This window comes from Poeciliopsis prolifica, unplaced genomic scaffold, assembly GCF_027474105.1.
Source record: "Poeciliopsis prolifica strain line A6 unplaced genomic scaffold, Auburn_PproV2 SCAFFOLD116, whole genome shotgun sequence".
Lineage (NCBI taxonomy): Eukaryota > Metazoa > Chordata > Actinopteri > Cyprinodontiformes > Poeciliidae > Poeciliopsis > Poeciliopsis prolifica.
In genome coordinates, this window is record NW_026562491.1 from 357,001 (window position 1) to 375,187 (window position 18,187).

At 49.3% G+C, this 18,187-nt stretch overlaps 1 protein-coding gene across 1 annotated transcript; it reads right to left on the bottom strand.

Annotated features, from left to right (window-relative positions):
- Positions 1 to 260: 260 nt before the first annotated feature.
- LOC129354705 (target of Nesh-SH3-like) lies at positions 261 to 17,967 on the bottom strand. The gene is given in 25 exon segments (XM_055024186.1): positions 261 to 1,783; positions 2,106 to 2,228; positions 2,303 to 2,461; positions 2,530 to 2,559; positions 2,930 to 3,009; positions 3,880 to 3,985; positions 4,066 to 4,275; positions 4,400 to 4,489; positions 7,058 to 7,183; positions 7,263 to 7,325; positions 8,570 to 8,656; positions 9,120 to 9,185; positions 10,822 to 11,007; positions 11,362 to 11,439; positions 11,612 to 11,800; positions 12,625 to 12,699; positions 12,920 to 12,982; positions 13,068 to 13,098; positions 13,229 to 13,281; positions 13,367 to 13,548; positions 14,531 to 14,663; positions 14,747 to 14,815; positions 16,145 to 16,167; positions 16,169 to 16,322; positions 17,783 to 17,967. Coding segments are annotated over 25 exon segments (2,580 nt in total). The 5' UTR covers positions 17,871 to 17,967; the 3' UTR covers positions 261 to 1,667.
- Between the last annotated feature and the right edge of the window lie 220 nt (positions 17,968 to 18,187).

Below are 18,187 nucleotides of genomic sequence, written 5' to 3' on the forward strand. Positions count from 1 at the left end.
GGCTCACAGACGGTTTCTGGCTCTGGCCTCCTTCAATCTGATCCTCAGTTTCTCCGGAGCTGCAGCTCCTCTGGCATGGCAGTTGGAGTCTTTACAGTGGAAACTGTGGTTTTAGGTCCAGTGCTTATATGAAGCATTAAATGAAAGCCATCAGACAAGCCTGGAAAACATGTTGAGTCGGCTTCTCCACGTCTTCCAACCCGACCACAGACGGGTTCTGCTTTATTGTGCAGAAGGCAGCTTATGCAAGACACAGGATGTAAAAAAAAGAAACCAAAACATTTTATTATTGAAAAACAACACAGTAACAAACACATTTATAAAAATCACCAACAACACATTGTGACTTTCTTCCAAAGGTGTCTCCTGTGTTTAACTGAGCCATGATTTATAAGAACAGCTCTGAGCATGAGTCAGGCTGCAGCTGAGAGCGGCAGCCATCTTGAACGGTCCAGTCCAGCAGGACTGGAATACAGCATTTAGAAAAATGACCTGCATCTGTTACTGAACACCAAATGAAAGCCTCCAGGTTCCTCCATGTTGAGCAGGGCAGCTGTTTAAAAATGGATCTGGATCGTTTCAAACAAGAAGCTCTGACAGAACGAACCGGCTGATCAGTTACAGAGCAACTTACAACCTTTCAGATTCAGGTGTTACATGACATGATGGAGAAAACCTCTTAGCTAGCAGCTAGCTGAGCTACACCACTGCAGCATTAGCTTATTGCTATTGAACGATAACAATAAAACCTTTCAGCTAGCAGTTAGCTAAGTGGCATTAGCTACATGGTTGCAACATTAACTTCCTGTGATTGAACAACAAACACATAATTCCTTAGCTTGCAGCTAGCTAAGCGGCTACACGGCTAGCTAAAGCCTTTCCGTCCTGTTAGCATGGTAGGAAGTGGAGGTCTGCCTGACCAGTGAGAGTTAAATCTGCTAATCTGTGTAGAAACAACACTCTGTCTATATAAAGTCTTATACATATATTTGTCCTGTGCAAAATGCAAGCGTAGAAGATTTTCCCCCCAACATCTGAACGACACATTCAATGTGTAGCTGTTGTGCTTTAAGCCTATTTTAAAGAAGCAGAGCTGCATGATGACTGGTTTAGAGAATAGCTGCATCCACATCATGCACCAGTAGATCAGTAAAGTTACCAGGAAGTCTATCCACATGTATCAGAAATGGCTTCAACAGGATGACCTTTGAACCGGTGACCTGATTGCTTACAGTTAACTGGTTGTACTGGTGAGCTGCCAGTCGACATGGTGAATGTTGTGGTGGTTTGTGCTGAGGCTCCGCCCACCCTGTGACCTCCTGCCTGTCGCGACTCATGAAGAAATGAAACCAAAGACTTTTGGATAAATAACATCTCACAAGTGATGAAAATAGTAATCCAGGGAGCCAGCTTCCAAAGATTGAACACAAAATAAAATATTTCTATCATGAGTTTGTTCCTGCTCTAATCGCTGTAGCGTTGGTGCTTGATAAATAGTAAAGAGAAGACATGTCTGCTATAGTTGTACAAATGCTCTCTCCTTACAGTTCCCTGATGAGGAAGTCCGGTACATGTTTTTACAGCACTGGGCCCAGCTCAGGGTCCGGCTGGGTCAGCCCCCCCAGCTGAGGTCAAAATGTCCCTTCCTGCTGAGGATCCGAGTCCGTCTACCACTTCCCAGGGATCGGCGTTCCACATTCATACCAGGAGACGTAGTTGATGTGGGAATGTCCTCCTATCTGTCCAAAGTGGACGGGCTCCTGGCGCAGAGCCCTGAAGAAACCTGGAGCAGGAGGAAAACACTCAGTTACAAACAGAACCGAGCTCCCAAGTTCTGCCCACCGATTAAATGATGCAATCAGATTAATCACTATGACAGAAATCTACTCCAGTACAGAAGCTGCAGCAAACCAGTTCAGGGGACGACTGACCAGTTCAACTTGTTACATGGTGACCAGTTTGACAGCTCGGAGTGGAACCTTCCCGCTGTCTGCTTACCTCAAACCGTTTGAAGACGCCGCGACAGAACCACCAAAGCAAACGTTCTGCAGAACCTCACATTCACCTCAGTCTCATCTAATCTGTGTGAGAGTTTCCATGTTTACCGTTTCTGGAGGGGAGCTGGTCCGCTCTGAGCTGCCTGCCGGTCCGTCCGTCCAGAAAAGAATCCACAAACTGGCAGTGATCCTCTCCAAAGCCGCTCTGATCTCCAATGTGGTAGAATTTACCTTCAGCATGAAAGGAGACGGTCAGAACCAGAAGGACTTCACAGGTCCGGTCCAACCCGCTCCGTACCACTCACCGTTCAGCGAGTCGCTCAGATAGATCTTGTACCTGAGCGAGTTGCACAGCTGGACGCCTACAAACTTGCGGTACCAGGTTCTCTTCACGTACTGCTTGCCGTGGCAGTCGGAGTACGAGTCGGTCTTGAACGGGAACTGAGTCCAAATGGCGTCTTTTCCTGCACAGAAAACGGGTCAGGCTGCCGCATCCAGCTGGGAAGTTCAGACAGAACCGAAGCCGGATTACCTGAGACGTTCTCGCTCACACGCGGATCCGCTGCAGAAACAAAGACTCAGATTAACTCAGATTAACTCAGATCTACGTCTGGAGGACTTGATCATCAGAGCCAAACCCTCAACAGAACCGGCTCGGACCCTGGAGACGCGACACTGAGGGGTTGAGTTCTTCTACTGATAGATGAACGTGTCTCACCACCAGGTTCTGACCCGGGATGACATATCTGAGCTGCAGCGAAGCGGGACCAATCAGAAAGTTCCTTCATGGCCCATTTGATAGATGATATATCTGAGCGGCTCCAGTTGTCCAGATTAATCATGAATATAAACTTTATTTCTGGAGGAAACAGCCTGGAGGCCGGAGCGGTTCTGGTTCTGGTTCTGACTCTGATGATGAGGAGGATCCGTACCGGACTCCGTGTTGAAGGACACCGGCTCACTCAGAGGACCTTCTCCCAACTCGTTCTTCGGCTTCACCTTGAACTCGTAACTATGGCAATCAGAGAAACAGTTCGGATCCGGTCAGAACCGTTTGAACGTTTTACAGGACAGAAAATAAACGTCCAGTCGTCCAAACCCAAACTGACCCACAGCGGAACAAACGCTTCACTGAGCAGAAACTGAAGTTCATACAAAACACACATTTGAAATGTTTTTGTTCTTCCTTTCAGGTTTTTATGATTGTAAAACAAACCAAAGGCTTCATGACAAACACCAGCTGCTTGTGGAATTAACTTCATGTTTTTGGTGTCTGGAAAATGAGCCGTTTCCAAATCCTCTGGACTAGTCCGTTACCTAGCAACCCAGCCTGATCTCCAGTGTTTGGTCAGCTGTACAATGGCTGCTGGAAAAAAACAAAGTTTTGTTTGTGCATTCTTGTTGTGCATGAGGCTCCACTTCTGCTTTTCAAAGACGTATGGTTGTGTAAGTGTTCATCTGATTGCAGCCATTTTCACATCTGACTGTAAACGTTTAGCTGGGGCGGGGCCAGCAGCTGCTCTTTGGATTTAAAGGGACAGAGTCTCTAAAATGACTCAAACTGATCAGACTGAAATCTCTAAGAAATATTTTTGTAAAAAATGTAATGAATAGGTTTTGTATAGGCCATCCACTTTAACTCTCATTCTCTCAGTGATTCAGCTGCATTAACGGTGAACCCAGGATCACGCCGTAGAACCATCCATCAGGATTCATGACGCCTGGCCTGCAGCAGAGCTCAAACCGAGCGGGCGCTGCGGCCTGTTTGCTCAGCTGCAGTATGGAACCTTCACGGCTCGGCTGCAGATCAATCTCCCTCCAAGAGACGCTGGACCTCTGCAACCTGCTGGGGAATGAGGCTGCAGAGGAGGAGGTGGAGTACCTGCTCTCAGGATTCAGGTTCTCCACTGCAGTGTGGGTCTGGTTGGTGGTCAGGATGGAAACCCGTTCTCCATCAGGTCCCTTCGCAGTGGAGATCACCTCGTACTCTGCAGAGAGACGGCGCAGCATTGATTCTTCAGCTGTGACGGTTCCTGACAGACGCGCCGCCCTCTCTCTGCCGGCCTACCGGTGGTGTGGTTGTCTGGTTTCTCCCAGTCCAGGATGATGAAGGACGGACATCCCTCCACCGTCACCACAGTGAGGTTGGCGGGTGGGCTGGTCGGAGGAGACGTCACGTTCACCTCACCCGCTTCGTCTTCAGGGAAGTAGTTGAGGGAGGAGGTGATGGAGCAAGGCTCATCCGGCTTCTTCCCGGTTTGGTAAACCACATGAGGCGCTGTGGGCGGGAACCGTTCAGTTAACGCAACAGGAAGTAAAACACTTGTTCTGTTTAATCTAGTAATCAAGAAGTGCTGTTTGTTGCTGTTTGTTGCTGCTTGTTGCTTCTTGTTGCTGCTTACCCACATAACGTTTCTTGCCCATTGCATCAACATCAGAGGTTGGCTGAGACTGGAAAAGGTCTGAATCCTCCCAACTCTCCTGCCGAGTCACTGAAACAGAAAAGTGGTGACATGAGACGACAGACGTAAAGGTGAACTATTCTGCTTCCTTCAACAGCTTATTAAATGTTTTTGGCCTACTCAAAACATGGTCATTACGTTTTTGCATTGAGTTCTGATCAGTTCTGACCATTTTAAAATTCCAATGAGCTGCTGCTGGCCACGCCCCCAACTCAACATTCACACTTTCACATAAAAATGGCTGCAAACAGATTAACATTTATACAACTGGGCAGGTTTGAAAAGCAGAAGTGGAGCCTCCTGAACAGCCAATCAGAATGCAGCAGGTGGTTTCTGGACAGATAGTCAATAACAGAACTCTTGTCATTTCCAGCAGCCATTGTACAGCAGTGAAACCAGCTGACCAAACATGCCAGAACTCAGCCTGGGTTGCTAGGTAACAGCCAGAACTCAGCCTGGGTTGCTAGGTAACAGCCAGAACTCAGCCTGGGTTGCTAGGTAACAGCCAGAACTCAGCCTGGGTTGCTAGGTAACAGCCAGAACTCAGCCTGGGTTGCTAGGTAACAGCCAGAACTCAGCCTGGGTTGCTAGGTAACAGCCAGAACTCAGCCTGGGTTGCTAGGTAACAGCCAGAACTCAGCCTGGGTTGCTAGTAACAGCCAGAACTCAGCCTGGGTTGCTAGGTAACAGCCAGAACTCAGCCTGGGTTGCTAGGTAACAGCCAGAACTCAGCCTGGGTTGCTAGGTAACAGCCAGAACTCAGCCTGGGTTGCTAGGTAACAGCCAGAACTCAGCCTGGGTTGCTAGGTAACAGCCAGAACTCAGCCTGGGTTGCTAGGTAACAGCCAGAACTCAGCCTGGGTTGCTAGGTAACAGCCAGAACTCAGCCTGGGTTGCTAGGTAACAGCCAGAACTCAGCCTGGGTTGCTAGGTAACAGCCAGAACTCAGCCTGGGTTGCTAGGTAACAGCCAGAACTCAGCCTGGGTTGCTAGGTAACAGCCAGAACTCAGCCTGGGTTGCTAGGTAACAGCCAGAACTCAGCCTGGGTTGCTAGGTAACAGCCAGAACTCAGCCTGGGTTGCTAGGTGACGGGTAATTCCAGATGTGGCTAATTTTTCAAACACCAACAATCATAAACTTATTGACAAAAACCCTCTATGTTCGTTAAGCACTTTAGAAGCAGTAGAGACAAATTGGAAGTTTAAATGTGAATTTTGGATGTTTCTCCTTTTGGAATCGCAGCTGCATCCAGAACCCACCAGCTTCCTGAACCCACCAGCTTCCTAAACCACCAGCTTCCTGATCCCACCAGCTTCCTGATCCCACCAGCTTCCTAAACCCACCAGCTTCCTGATCCCACCAGCTTCCTAAACCCACCAGCTTCCTGATCCCACCAGCTTCCTGATCCCACCAGCTTCCTAAACCCACCAGCTTCCTGATCCCACCAGCTTCCTAAACCCACCAGCTTCCTGATCCCACCAGCTTCCTGAACCCACCAGCTTCCTAAACCCACCAGCTTCCTGAACCCACCAGCTTCCTGATCCCACCAGCTTCCTGATCCCACCAGCTTCCTGATCCACCAGCTTCCTGATCCCACCAGCTTCCTGAACCCACCAGCTTCCTGAACCTACCAGCTTCCTGAACCCACCAGCTTCCTGAACCCACCAGCTTCCTAAACCCACCAGCTTCCTGAACCCACCAGCTTCCTGATCCCACCAGCTTCCTAAACCCACCAGCTTCCTGATCCCACCAGCTTCCTGATCCCACCAGCTTCCTAAACCCACCAGCTTCCTGATCCCACCAGCTTCCTAAACCCACCAGCTTCCTGATCCCACCAGCTTCCTGAACCCACCAGCTTCCTAAACCCACCAGCTTCCTGAACCCACCAGCTTCCTGATCCCACCAGCTTCCTGATCCCACCAGCTTCCTGATCCCACCAGCTTCCTGATCCCACCAGCTTCCTGAACCCACCAGCTTCCTAAACCCACCAGCTTCCTGAACCCACCAGCTTCCTGATCCCACCAGCTTCCTGATCCCACCAGCTTCCTGATCCCACCAGCTTCCTGATCCCACCAGCTTCCTGAACCCACCAGCTTCCTGAACCTACCAGCTTCCTGAACCCACCAGCTTCCTGAACCCACCAGCTTCCTAAACCCACCAGCTTCCTGAACCCACCAGCTTCCTGATCCCACCAGCTTCCTAAACCCACCAGCTTCCTGATCCCACCAGCTTCCTGATCCCACCAGCTTCCTAAACCCACCAGCTTCCTGATCCCACCAGCTTCCTAAACCCACCAGCTTCCTGATCCCACCAGCTTCCTGAACCCACCAGCTTCCTAAACCCACCAGCTTCCTGAACCCACCAGCTTCCTGATCCCACCAGCTTCCTGATCCCACCAGCTTCCTGATCCCACCAGCTTCCTGATCCCACCAGCTTCCTGAACCCACCAGCTTCCAGAACCCACCAGCTTCCTGAACCCACCAGCTTCCAGAACCCACCAGCTTCCTGAACCCACCAGCTTCCTGAACCCACCAGCTTCCTGAACCCACCAGCTTCCTGTTCCCCTCCAAGCCTCCGCCGTGTTTCTGGAGACTCACCTGCTGTCGGCGCGGCGGTCGTGGTGGTTTGTCTTCGCTCCTGTTTGGTCGGTTTGGTCGTCACTGCTGGGACTTTGTACTTGGGGATTTCTGGGTTTCCGTTCTTCTCAGGGCGGTTCACCTTGTCTGAAGGAAAGAACATTTTGAAGGTTTCTGTCTCTCAACATGGCGGTGAAACCAGCAGCCATGGAGCTGAAGCTTTTACCCGTCTCTCCAGGTTTTCTCACATCATTTGGCCGGATGTTCAGAGTTGTCCGAAACGGAGATCCTGAAACAACAAGAAGCAGCAAACAGGTTCTGGAACAGTTCTGACTTTCTGAAAATACCAGAGACATAAAGCAGCTTTTTTCTATTTGATGGAAACCATTGGTCCAATAAGATCAAGATCATGTGCTTGGTATGTTTTTGAAGTGGTGCAGGCAGAAATGTTCTGTAAATGAGCTTCATGCTTGTGGGAACAGTCTTCATAAAGCAGCGTTAAGCTGCAGCAGAGACGCGGATCTGTTTTCCAGCCAGGTGTTTTCTGACCTCCTGGGGAAACGAGCTGAACCAAAGCAGAGCTCTGCTCTGACTCCCAGCGCCAAACGAACCTGAAAACATGAACCAGCCTCAGGACTTGATGTTTGTGATGGAGGCGTCCAGAACCTGCAGCCAATTACACCCCCACCCAAACCCCTCTGTTGAAGGAGAAGCCAAAATTCCACAATCAGGGAATTGAGCCACTTCCAGAGCGAAATGGCATGAATGCAAAACCAGCAACATGAAAGACGGCGGAGTCCCGCAACATTGTAGCTCGTAACCTGAAACAATGCAGAGGCATTCCTCTCAATCAGGCTGTGTAAATATGAAGGCTGCGCAGCACCACCAATATTTGCTGTTTGCTTAAATTGTTTTGGTTTCTAAGAACTGCAGAGCTTTCCAGCTCAACTCCTGTTATTCTTGGACAGAAACTCCTGCCTGTTAAAGCTGGAACCAAAACATGCACAGAGAGAGGTTTATACTGGATGGTCCTGATGGAAACTCTGCAGTAATTACAGTGCGTTTTCCATTGTTTCACACACAAACGGCCTGATTTATAAATTGTTGTTTCCACATTTCCGTGGAAAGTGATCGATGCTCGCCATGCATCACATCAGCAGCGACATGTCCGCCGCCCAGCGCGCAGGAAGCATCAAGACATCAGCAGCAGGCTGAGCAGCACCAGGTCACCACAGGCCAGATGCAGCAGTTTCAATGTCTGCGGGGAGGAAAAGTGCAAAGCCCTGCAGAGTGAAGTTCTTAAAAATAAGCCAACTATCAGGGACGATCAGACTTTCCAAGAAGAAACTATTTTCCACAAGATGTGCCAAAGTCTTTGGCCGGAGCGTTGAAGCTGGCGGCGCGTCTTTCCCTCTTGATCCCAAACAGCCCCAACCATGCGGTGCTGGTGCTGGTGCGGTGCTGGTGCAGCGGAGCGGCTGAAGCACCCAGCAGCGTTACAGCGCAGACAGGCGGGGTCATGCTGTTACCAACCATAAAGCCGGTCGTCAACCACGACACCCGAGCGACCGAACCCGACAGGAACATCAGACTTGTTGTCCTCCGTCAGCGAGTTGTTGACTGCAGCAGGAGAGGAGGACAACTGAAACATGGCTCTGATTGGACGGTCATTCTGTCAGCGCTCTGTTTACATCTGAGTTCCTTCAATGATCAATGGTTTTTATGCAAAAAGAAAGAGTTAAACCGACACCAAGCTGTCTCTGGACCCTCAGCACAGTGAACTGATGGAACCTTTTCAAATAATCAAGCATCAGATTCATCTTGATTATTTGAAGGACATTCTGCCAGAAACATGGATGAAGACCAGCAGAAGCTTGACTGGAAGCTGAAAACATGAGACAACAAACATGGATGGACAGATCAATGGATGGAAGGATGATGGATGACAGGATGAGGAGATGGACACAAACATATTAATGGATGTGGACGAAAACAGCAACATGAGCCGCAGTGGAGATGGAGATGCTGCAAAGCGAGTGAAGGGTTAATGATGACACGCAGAAGACGAACAAGGACTGTTTACCCAGTCGAGCTCTGGGCCATAAGGCCAGTTTGGGCTGGGAAATGCCCCGGTGTGGCTGTCCGTTTGCTGTTGGGAGAGAGCCGAGCGTCAGGAGGGGACAGAACCAGGAGCCGTCAGAAGAACAACCAACCAGAGTCTTTAGAGGAACTCAAACTGCTCCACTGGCCTGCAGCTGAGGGCCTCCAGCTGAGGGCCTGCAGCTGAGGGCCTCCAGCTGAGGGCCTCCAGATGAGGGCCTGCAGCTGAGGGCCTCCAGCTGAGGGCCTGCAGCTGAGGGCCTGCAGCTGAGGGCCTCCAGCTGAGGGCCTCCAGCTGAGGGCCTGCAGCTGAGGGCCTGCAGCTGAGGGCCTCCAGATGAGGGCCTGCAGCTGAGGGCCTGCAGCTGAGGGCCTCCAGATGAGGGCCTCCATCAGCCTGCAGCTGAGGGCCTGCAGCTGAGGGCCTCCAGATGAGGGCCTGCAGCTGAGGGCCTGCAGCTGAGGGCCTGCAGCTGAGGGCCTCCAGCTGAGGGCCTGCAGCTGAGGGCCTGCAGCTGAGGGCCTCCAGCTGAGGGCCTGCAGCTGAGGGCCTGCAGCTGAGGGCCTCCAGATGAGGGCCTGCAGCTGAGGGCCTGCAGCTGAGGGCCTGCAGCTGAGGGCCTCCAGCTGAGGGCCTGCAGCTGAGGGCCTCCAGATGAGGGCCTGCAGCTGAGGGCCTCCAGCTGAGGGCCTCCAGATGAGGGCCTGCACCAGCAGCTACAGAGCAGCAGAGTTTAGATGAGAACCTGAAGCTCAGACCTCAGGATCTCATTCAGGTTTTCTGCTCTGCTCTGAGTTTCACTCCGGCAGTTTGGAAAAGACGCTCAGACATTTGCTTCATGTGAGCCGGGATGAAACCTGGAGCTGATCACGGTTCATGTCTGGTACCAGAACCACTGGCCTCTGTTGGACCTACAAGACTAGTTTGGTTGTTCAACTGAGAGGGTCAGCAGCCAATCACAGATCATCAGGAAGTAAAAGAGATTGTCAGACAGGAAGTGTTTCAGAAATCCCTGCAGTAACCGGATCAGAGCCGACGCTACAGACTGTGATGGTTGGTGGTTCAAAATGTTCTGAAAATATTGGAAGCTGCCAGAAAAAATCTAAAAAATGTGTGGTTGGCATTAATAGTTCTGATCAGCTGCAACAATCACTGCAGGCGCCATGAAGGACGGGAGGATCAGACACATTGTTTTCTAACGTTGTTTTTTAGATTCTACTTGTTGATCTCATTTGTTGTGGATCATAAATGTATAGCAGATGGATATGATCAGCTCAGACACCGATCAATATTTCCTCCATGCAGACTTGTTGATCGAATTGAATTCACATGTCAATGTTTCACTTTACATTTCTATACATGCTAGGCTACGTGACAGTGTGGCGCTGTCTCCATTGTTACCATAATTCAATGCTTGTTGCATCTTAAATCGTATTATAAAGAATATGATCTTCTTATCTGGCATACAGCGTTTGCTGAGGGTTTTACAATCACCATAACTTTGATCATTAAAAGTTATCAAATAAAACCGTGTGACCTGATGACCACTTTGAAGTAAAGTGGTCATCAGGCTAACGACAGTTTGACGCCTATCATGGGGACGGAGCGTTGGGTTTGGACCTGTGTGTCTTTGCAGTGGAGTCAGAGAACGTAAAGTGAAAATAAAGGTTCAGTGGAAGATTACCCCCAAGGATCAAAGAGGTCGGGGACGAGTTACTGGATCTAGAGGAAGAGTGGCGCTGTGTGAGGCGGTAAGAAAACGGGTCAAGATGGCTCCTCAAGATCAGTGGGGAAGCTTCTGGGCTGGAGGGCAGCACAGGAAGTGACGGCACAGGAAGTGACGGCCTCCCGTTTCTGCTGCTGCCTGGACCTAGAAGATGAAGAACAGTCGCAGAGTCGGGTTACAGGTTGACGAGATCCTGCGACTGAAAACAGAGAGCTAGCAGCAGCCCTGAGCGACGGACCAACAGCTGGAGCTGCAGACGGATGAAGGGTGGGGTGAGGATGATGATGAAGGGTCTTTAGCTACAACAATCTTGGATCCAGTCAGTGAAGCTGCTGCTGTGATCAGCAGCCATGACTGAGAGATTGAGCGCTACATGCTGGATGGGATGGAGGTGAAGGAGCAAACCTGAGGACAAAACAATCCACCAGAAGCCTGACAGGAAGAGCAGACAGACGGACAGAGCGAGGCCGGCTCTGAGCGGACAGGAAGTGAGGTTACCCCAGGTGCTGAGCTTGGCCCGCTCATTGGCCAGGGCGAGTCGGAGCAGCGAGGAGCCGTCCTGAGGCCTGACAGCAGCTGTGAGGATAGAAAAGGTTGAAAACTGCAACAACAAACATGTCTCACTGGAAGAGACGCGTCCGACCTGTCAAAGTAAAACCACAGTGACCAGAGGTCATTCTGGAACAGAAAGGAGGATGAAGTTGAACCAGGAGGATGTTAACAGCAGAAAGGTGAAGGTGGAAATTACCGGCAGGATTAGGAAGCTTCTCAGGGGCCCTGCTGGGGGCCCTGGTGGTCTGAAGCTCGCCGCCTTGGGAGGGGAAGTTAGAGACAGTGATGTTGGCAGGAGGGGCGGCGGTGGGCAGCAGTTTGGGGAGGGCAGTGGTCCGCCGCTCCGCAGGATGGGTTCGGTTGGTTATCAGACTGTTTCCTTTTTCTGGGACAGAGAGGAGAGACGCTGTGATCCTCCGACCAACAACAGAAATTAAACTCTGAGGACTGAGACCTTCTGCTTCAAACAAAACTTCCTCCAGGATTAATTGTCCTGCAGATACTTTTGGCCGATTGGCTCAAAGTGAAGTGGAGATGTTTTGGTCTCAGTTATTATGTTCCCAGAAAGTTGAAAAGAACCTGGACTGAAGTGAGCAGAACGACTCGTGTCGTCTTTCTGCAGAGAGAAAGACCAACAACGTCTGCGTCTGAACGGCATGCAGTCTGAGTGAAGGGAAATGTAGAGCAATAAGACGATTAAAGGAGGTAAAACCTGAAACAAACCCAGTGATCAGCTAAACCACTGACCCTGAGGAACTCCTTAGAAAAAGGAGCCAACATCTGGTCTAGTTCATACCTGAGAACCATCATGAAGGCTCTCTGGTATTTAGAAAACTTTAAAAACTCACCTTGCTAACAAACACTAGACTCTGCAGATATGCAGATGATTATCAGGTTTTTCTATTTTCATTGATTCTTACATGAACAGATTTTGTGTTTCTGTGCAAAATGGCAGAAAAAGCAGAAGGTGAAGATGAAGAGTCAGTGAAAGGTCAAAGGTGGCTGATGGATCGGGGTCACATGATTGTGGATGACCGCAGCGTGGGCGGGGCCAAGTCCACTTCCTCTTACCAGTGACATCACCACCAAGACCTTCTGACTGGGGCGAGCATGCAGCCAATCAGGACAGGCCCCGCCCCTTTCAGGCGCTGAAGCTGCATGAATGGATGAAGCTGATGGTTAAAGAAAGAAAAGCATCTCCATGGTTACCAGGTGAGCCGTGAGCGGGTTTGGGCCGGGCGGAGCCGGGCACAGGGGCCGTTTCCTGTCGGCTCTCTGGGGCCTCTGTGGAAACAGGAAGCTGTCTTTACAGAGGAAGAGGAGAGGAAAAGAACCGGACCGGACCGGAGAGGAGAGGAGCGGAGAGGAGCAGCTGCAGTTCAGGTTTACAGACTTTACAGATTGGATCAGTTTTGGATCGGTCCACCATCACTGCAGCGCTTCACTGGACCAGTGAGAGTCTGACGCCCCGAAAGAAAAGAAAGTTGAAGGAGGAGATAATCACCGAAGACGGAGCGCGACGACCCCACTGGCTTAACGACCCGAACGCTGGAACTGTTGTGAAGAACTGCAAATAAGTCAACAGTCTTTACTGATCTTCAGTTATAAAGCAACATCCTGGTCAGTTTGTCTGGTTTGTGGTTAAACTTTACCTGGAGCAGGAGGGAACAGGTGTTGAGGTTTCTGCAACACAAACCAAAGAACAAACAAAACTTCATCTCTCTGAACTGAAAGGCTGTGTGTGTCATCATGCAGCATTTATTAATGCTGCATTTATTTGCCAACCCACTGACATCCAGCAGCCATTACGTACCATCGGGTTTGCCAGAGGTTTCCGCGGCTTGTACGGTTTCTGACTGTTTTTATCTGCAGATTAAGAAACAACAATTTCTCAGAACATCGGGGATTTAAGCAGAAGTGTCTCCTGATTGGTGGAGGAGGTTCTGCTTACTGGCCGTGTTGGTGCTGTGGATGACTGGTTTGCTCCACAGGCCGCTGCGGTCGTCCTTGTTGGAGCGAACCCCGAACTCGTACTGCGTGTCGGGCTTCAGGTGGTCGATGACGGTGTCACTGGTGGGACAGGTCTGGTAGATCCACTTCCTGTTCCTCTCCCTGTACCGGATGGTGTAGAACCTGGACCAGGACAGGGACACATCGTCACGCTGCCAGGTGGATGTTGGGTTTAGAGCTCAGATCGTTCTAACTAATGGATGCGAGTCGATGCTTCACATCGTCTTTGTCATTCTGAAGTGATGCTGCAAGACAGTTTGAAAGATTTAATACTAAAGATATTTAGTTGTGATATTCCTGTCACCTGTGAGAAGAATCCAAAAAAGGTTTAAATGCTGATAAAATGAACCAGACGGTAGAAGAAATTCAAACGATGGAAAAGATGAAGCAGTTCTGCATGGAGGCCCGGCAGAACAGCGACTAAGAATCCAGAACAATGTTGGATTGTTTGGTTTGGATTTCTGCTCTCATCTGCTCACATGTGTTTCATGTGAATGACTGGTGGATTTCTAACAGGTTGTTCTGGTTATAAAGATGCTTTCAACGTCACCAGACCTTCTAGAACAATATCTGTCGAAGTTAAACTCCTTCCAGTTCCACCGGGTTCCTAACAGCAACATGTTGGTTCTACTGGGTCGATCAGAAACAATCTGCTTCACCAGAAGGATCCAGTGAAGCGTCTGTAAGGAACCGACGCTGCGGCTGGAGGTCTGGCTCTCGTCAGTTTCACTGACTGCCGTCCTGAAGGTGTCGGGTTAACAACACGTTAATAACCAAGAAGCTTGCAGCCGTGTGGTTTCTCCTGGGCGTCTGCAGCCGTCATGACCTCAGCATGGAAACAAGCATGTTGTTCATCCTCCACTTTCTCCTGGGCTTTGGGAGCGAGGCAGCAGCCAAGCTGAAGAGCTGACGTTAGCTTTAATAAGAGCAGCAGAGGACTGAGGGTCAAGATTTCCACAGGTTCCTCCAACTCCTCTGACAGGGAAGGAAAAATGTGAGCTGCAGGCGGCGAGAGACGATCAGTCGGCACAACAGATGCATCATCCTGACTGGACAGACATGAGACTGTCCCACTGTTGGACACAGGATGGTTACGGATCCTCACCCGTCCTCCAGACACTCGCTCATGATGTTCTTCTCATACGGCGTCTTCAGGTGGTTCCCCCAGGACAGCAGCACCGCCGTGGGGCTGATGGAGCCGATCACCAGGTGGAGCGGCTTCTCCAGGTTCACCTTGCCTGAACAGAGACATCAGTGAGACTGCAGGAGGCTCTGCAGACCGGGCCAGGGCCGGGCCGGGCCGGGCCGGCCAGAACCCTACCTGTGCAGCGCTTCTTCATGTCGTTGACAGGGATTGGCTGGACGGCCACCAGGTACTTTGGTTCAGCATCTGAAACAACACGGCGGCAGAGCTGAGCGTTTGGTGACAGATGATGTCAGACATGGAAACAGAAACATTTCTGATTGTTTCCAGCAGCAGAAATGTTCCTTCGGACCAAATTACACTAAACACTCAGGTTCTGCTGATCTGGTTCCAGACACCGGATCTGATCAGAACCTGGAGCATCATGAAGACTCTTAACAAGTCAACCACCCTGAAGATGAGTCAGTTCACAGCGTGTTGCATCTGGAGTTTCTCCAGCCTGTTGGGAACATGAACAGGTCCAGTGATGATGTCATGGCGGCGTGACGCTGAGCAGACGCACACATGGCAGCCATTACAGACGAAGAGAAATTTCTCTGCAGGAACAAAACATCCAGAGATTCTTCCAGAACAAAATGCTGCGGCGCTTTACTTTCTGTCTGAAACGCGGAAGGAAATGAATGAAACTGTTTCAATATCTCAAACTTTACGGTGTGTTGGAAACGTTGTGGAGGAATCGTCCTCCGTTCGTCTGCTTTGGTTTTCAACACAACAGCAGCAGTTCAGCCGGCTCTGATGTGGCAGGAAACCCAGAAACCTCAACATGCGGCGCTGCAGAGCTGATGATGAGCTGCAGCCACTGGGAGGCTGGAAGGAGGCCACAGCGCCACCAAGAGGCAGAACGCTCCACCGCATGACCAGTTCATTCACCAGCCACAACCTTCTCCATCATGGAGTCAAATGGAGGCGACAGATAGCGTCACGCTAACAAAACATCATGTGACACATGAAAAACGTTTGGACGTCCCCAGTTAAGAATTATGACGGATTATTAGGGCCGATTTACAGAGAATGAAATTCATACATTGCAGAAAACCAAACATTTTGAGATTAATGTCAGAAATTTTCTAGAAAAAACAAAGACATTTTCTGAGATGAAAAAGTTGAAAATTTGCAATAGAAAACTTGGAAATTTTAAGATTAATCTCTGAATTTTTCTAGAGATTTCTTTTGTTCAAGCTCAGAAAATTTTAATTGGTTTCTTCAAAATTATGTTTTTTCTTGAAATTTTCAGAGATTATTCAAAATTCAACATTTCTGAGTTGACTTTTGGAGAACACAAATTTACATGTTTTTGGCAAAAATGTATTTTTTCTATCTCCAACACTATCATATAGATATGGCCTAGTTAAAGTCCTACATTTAGCTGTGTACCATCAGCAGCACTAAACAGAGATGTTTTACAAACTGACTGAATACAAATGCAGGTTTTTGGTTGTGAACATAAAACAGAACATCTCAGGTTTATTCTCTGGAGCTGACCCGACCCAGAACCCAATCCGGCCCGGTTCTTACCCAGCTCGGTCTCGTACAGCGTCCGTTCTCCGCAGCTGGATGAACTGCTTGGAGAAGACGCTCCTGCCGTATCCCAGGATGTATCCCTCCAGCTTCACGTCCGGACCGGGCCGGACGAACTTCATGACGATGGTGTCGCCGGTGGCGTTGATCCGGACCTTCATGTTCTGACGGCGAACTGAGGGGAACCAAACCGGAGGCGTGAGCAGAACCGACCCGAAAACAAACATCCAGGCAAACTGTGCCAAACTGTACAGAGTTTGTAGCTCAGAATTATGACTTCTTGTTCCTGAATTCAGAGGTTTTTCTATAAATTGATATTTTCTTGAATGTCTGTTTTTTTTTTTTTTCTACTAAATTACAGCAAAAAATCTGAGAAGAAAAAACATTTCTTCTGAAATGTCTAAATTTATCTGGATATGTTTTGTTAATTGTTAAAGCAGGGGATGCATTTTTTTCTTCCTCTCAACTTTCCACATTAGGACAGAATCTGGTGGTAAATGAACTTTGTGTTGTTCTGTTGTTTGATCCAGAACAGAATCGGGTCACAGTTCAGTTTTTTTAGTTTTCCAGTAAACATGAAGCTGTTTCTGAGCCGTTAGGAACATCTGGAGCAGCAGATCCTGATGTTCCTGTTTATGTAGCAGCAGCAGAAACTAAACTGCAGCGTTTAGAGGATCCTCGTTAAAATCTGCTGCAGCGTTTTGAGACCAGAACAAATAAAATGTTCCATCTGCTGGAGGTCCAGGATTTCTGCACATAAATATATGAATACTTCCAGTCACTGTCAATCATCATGCTGCTCAGGTCAGATAATTTAACATCGCCTTTAAACTTTGGAGTTTCTGTCTTTAGATTTCAAAGAGCAAAGTTTTGCTTAATTCTTGATTTTCAATGCATTTCAATGGGGCAAAAAGAGTTGAATAATTTAAGAGTATAAATAGTTTTAATACCAAAATACCAGTTTGAAAAACCAAAGTATCAGAAATAGGTGCAATGTAATTTAGATATAATAAAACTGAATAATGAAGGAAAATGTAACAATATGTTAAGGTTTAAATAAAAACAACTCTCTCTGAAAAGCCTGCAGCGCCCCCTATGGTTCAACTAAAACAGTCCACAGCTTGTCCAGCGCGCCCTCTGCAGGCCAAGCCAGGCAGCGCTTTGCAAAACAGCAAAAAGTCCAACAATAAGAAAATATCAGACCAAATGGAGGCAACATGGAGTCAATTTAAAGAATAAAAACTACAGTTAGCGCCCCCTGCTGGGTGGTTTAAAATATTCCCCTGCATCTGGACCGGGGTTCTGCAGAGCCGAACCTTCGGGTCTGATCAGAAACCAGAACATCGTCTGCATGCAGACAAACCAAGCCCAGCGGGTCGGGCTGCTAACCGGGCCCCAGCAGAATCCTGGACTAACATCGTTTGGACCAGAACCAGAACCAGAACCTGCTGACTCAGCTGATTCCATTAAAATTCTGCTGCATTTTATTCTGAAAATCTGGATCAGAACCAGTCAGCTTTAAACTGAAAAGATAAAAACTTTTATTCTGTTCTGTAGTTTCCCTGACCTTTGACCTTTGTGTCTGCTCTCTGTCTGTTCTGGTTCTGTCCGATCAGGTCAGATATTTGGACTTGCCTCGGGTCCTTTGGGCCGGGCTGCCGCTCAGCAGAACCGTCCCTCCGATCAGCAGCAGCAGCAGGACTCTGAGCAGGAGAGCCACCATGACCTCTGACCTCTTGCAGGTGATGATGAGGAGGATGAGGAAGGAGCGAGCTGGAGCTGGACAACTTCACTAAGCCTCTCAGAGAGTCTTAGGACTTGTTCAGCAGTGAGTCGCTGCCGTCCAGCGGCTCCATGTATAGGCTGGAAAAGGGGGCGGAGCCTCCGCTCGCTCGCCCTCCCTCCCTCTCCCTCTCTCTCTCTGCTCCTCCTCTTGCAGAACCGAGCCGTTCTGGTTCTGTTTCCATCAGCTGCTGCAGATCTGATGTCCAGACCCAGTCCTGTTCTTCCTGTTTTAATCCTTCATTAAATCTGATTCTG